Source organism: Sinocyclocheilus anshuiensis, unplaced genomic scaffold (assembly GCF_001515605.1).
Source record: "Sinocyclocheilus anshuiensis isolate Anshui unplaced genomic scaffold, SAMN03320099.WGS_v1.1 scaffold598, whole genome shotgun sequence".
NCBI lineage: Eukaryota > Metazoa > Chordata > Actinopteri > Cypriniformes > Cyprinidae > Sinocyclocheilus > Sinocyclocheilus anshuiensis.
Genome location: NW_015547660.1, coordinates 874813 through 876449, shown reverse-complemented (window position 1 = coordinate 876449; position 1637 = coordinate 874813). Strand labels below are relative to the sequence as shown.

Sequence of the window (1637 nt, the reverse complement as noted above, 5' to 3'; positions counted from 1 at the left end):
CTAGGTTTGTCAGTATGAATATTCTATGGGAAAAAGCTGCTAAAAGGGTCTGAAAGTTGCTAAATCTAGTGCTAAAGTCGCGCTCGTGTGTGTGAGACGCGGGAGCTGATGGCAGGGGGCGGTGGATATTTGTGGCGGTCAGTGTGGATATTGTGGATGAGTTCTTCTGTGTCATCACGTTCTATTAGTTCTACAGCTTCAGTTTCTGAACTTTCACGCTTAGTAACACATACAGCTGTTCCCTCACCACAGTGCAACAGTGAAAAGGGACCCCTTTCAAACAGTGTCGCGTTCCCATCCTTGTTTAAGTGACATACACCGGTATTGCGGTTTTTTCAAAATTCATATCATAACAAAAATAAACACCGGTATTCGGTATGAACCGGTATACCGCCCAGCACTAAGTTTAGGGGATATACAGAATAAAGTTTGAACAGTAGAAAAAGACAGCTCTTACCCTGTGCTCTGATCGAGCGGCTTTGGCTCCGGCGTCAGCAGCAGCAGCAGCAGCAGGAGCTGCAGTGGGTTTGATGGCAGAAACTACAGACAATAGAGTTTTAGTTAATTAGGGATGCACTGAAATTAAAATTCTTGGCAGAAGCTGAACAAAATGAAACACTGGGCCGATGGCAGAATACCGAACACGGTTTTTCGAATTGTTTTCCTCATGTATTTTGCCCATTTGTTTCACCACTGCATAAATTAAATAGCCAAAATGTGCTTTTTACAGTTTTGTCTTGCTTTTCAAAGAAAAAAATCAATTATAAAACAACAGTTTAAAAATATTTACTTAACACTGAACATTTTTTAACATTCTAGCAGACATTATACCAACAAAGCACAATAGAACTTAAAATTAATAGGTTAGTAAAATAAAATTTTTGAGACCCCCTTCTGGAATCAGCCAAGCAATTTTTACTGTACAAATGAATGCAGCCTTGCTGAGCGGAAGAGACTTCTTTTAAAACATTACAATATATTAGATCCCACTCTGTGTGAATGTTATAATAAATGCATTAATAGAGCTGTTATGTTCTTGTTAATAATGATAACTATTATTATCATTGTTGTCTTACTTTTTATTTTATTTTACAGAACAACAGTAAAATCACAATACTAACATTTATGAATGTTGATGGAGTTCTAGCTTTTATTTTGGCAGAAATCCGCAGGAATTATAGCAGATTTATAAATGATTCTCATTATGAATTTAGGAAGATTTTTGTCGCATATATCACATTGTCACATGCCCAAAAAAATCATAAAAATGTGACTGAGCAACTGACGAGTGACGGTTTCAGCGCAGATTTTCCTCGCAGTTTGGACTCTGAACCCTGGCTAACGAGCTCATGCAGCGCTGTTTGAACACATGCAATTCGTGCGTGTATTAGAAAACAACATTTTGCAGTTTATTTACTAATTTAAGGCCATTTTGAGATTTCAATCATCATACAGTAACCAGCAACAGCCACCCAACCCTCTACGCAAACCTTGGTAATATAATTGCCATTGGCTAGTAAATTTTTTTGTTTACTCGCCAGACTGATATACTATTTTACACACACGCACACATACATACATATACACATATACACACACACACACACACACACACATACATATACATACACACACAC

The 1637-nt window shown here is 37.6% G+C and overlaps 1 protein-coding gene across 1 annotated transcript in view; it reads right to left on the bottom strand.

The window, feature by feature from the left end:
* Positions 1-1637, bottom strand: part of LOC107702243 (dihydrolipoyllysine-residue succinyltransferase component of 2-oxoglutarate dehydrogenase complex, mitochondrial-like) — a 30844-nt gene that overhangs the window by 12352 nt on the left and 16855 nt on the right. Inside the window, exon 9 of the mRNA XM_016504496.1 lies at positions 458-540. Coding sequence (XP_016359982.1) covers positions 458-540 — 83 coding nt within the window. The remainder of the gene's footprint in view (positions 1-457; positions 541-1637) is intronic.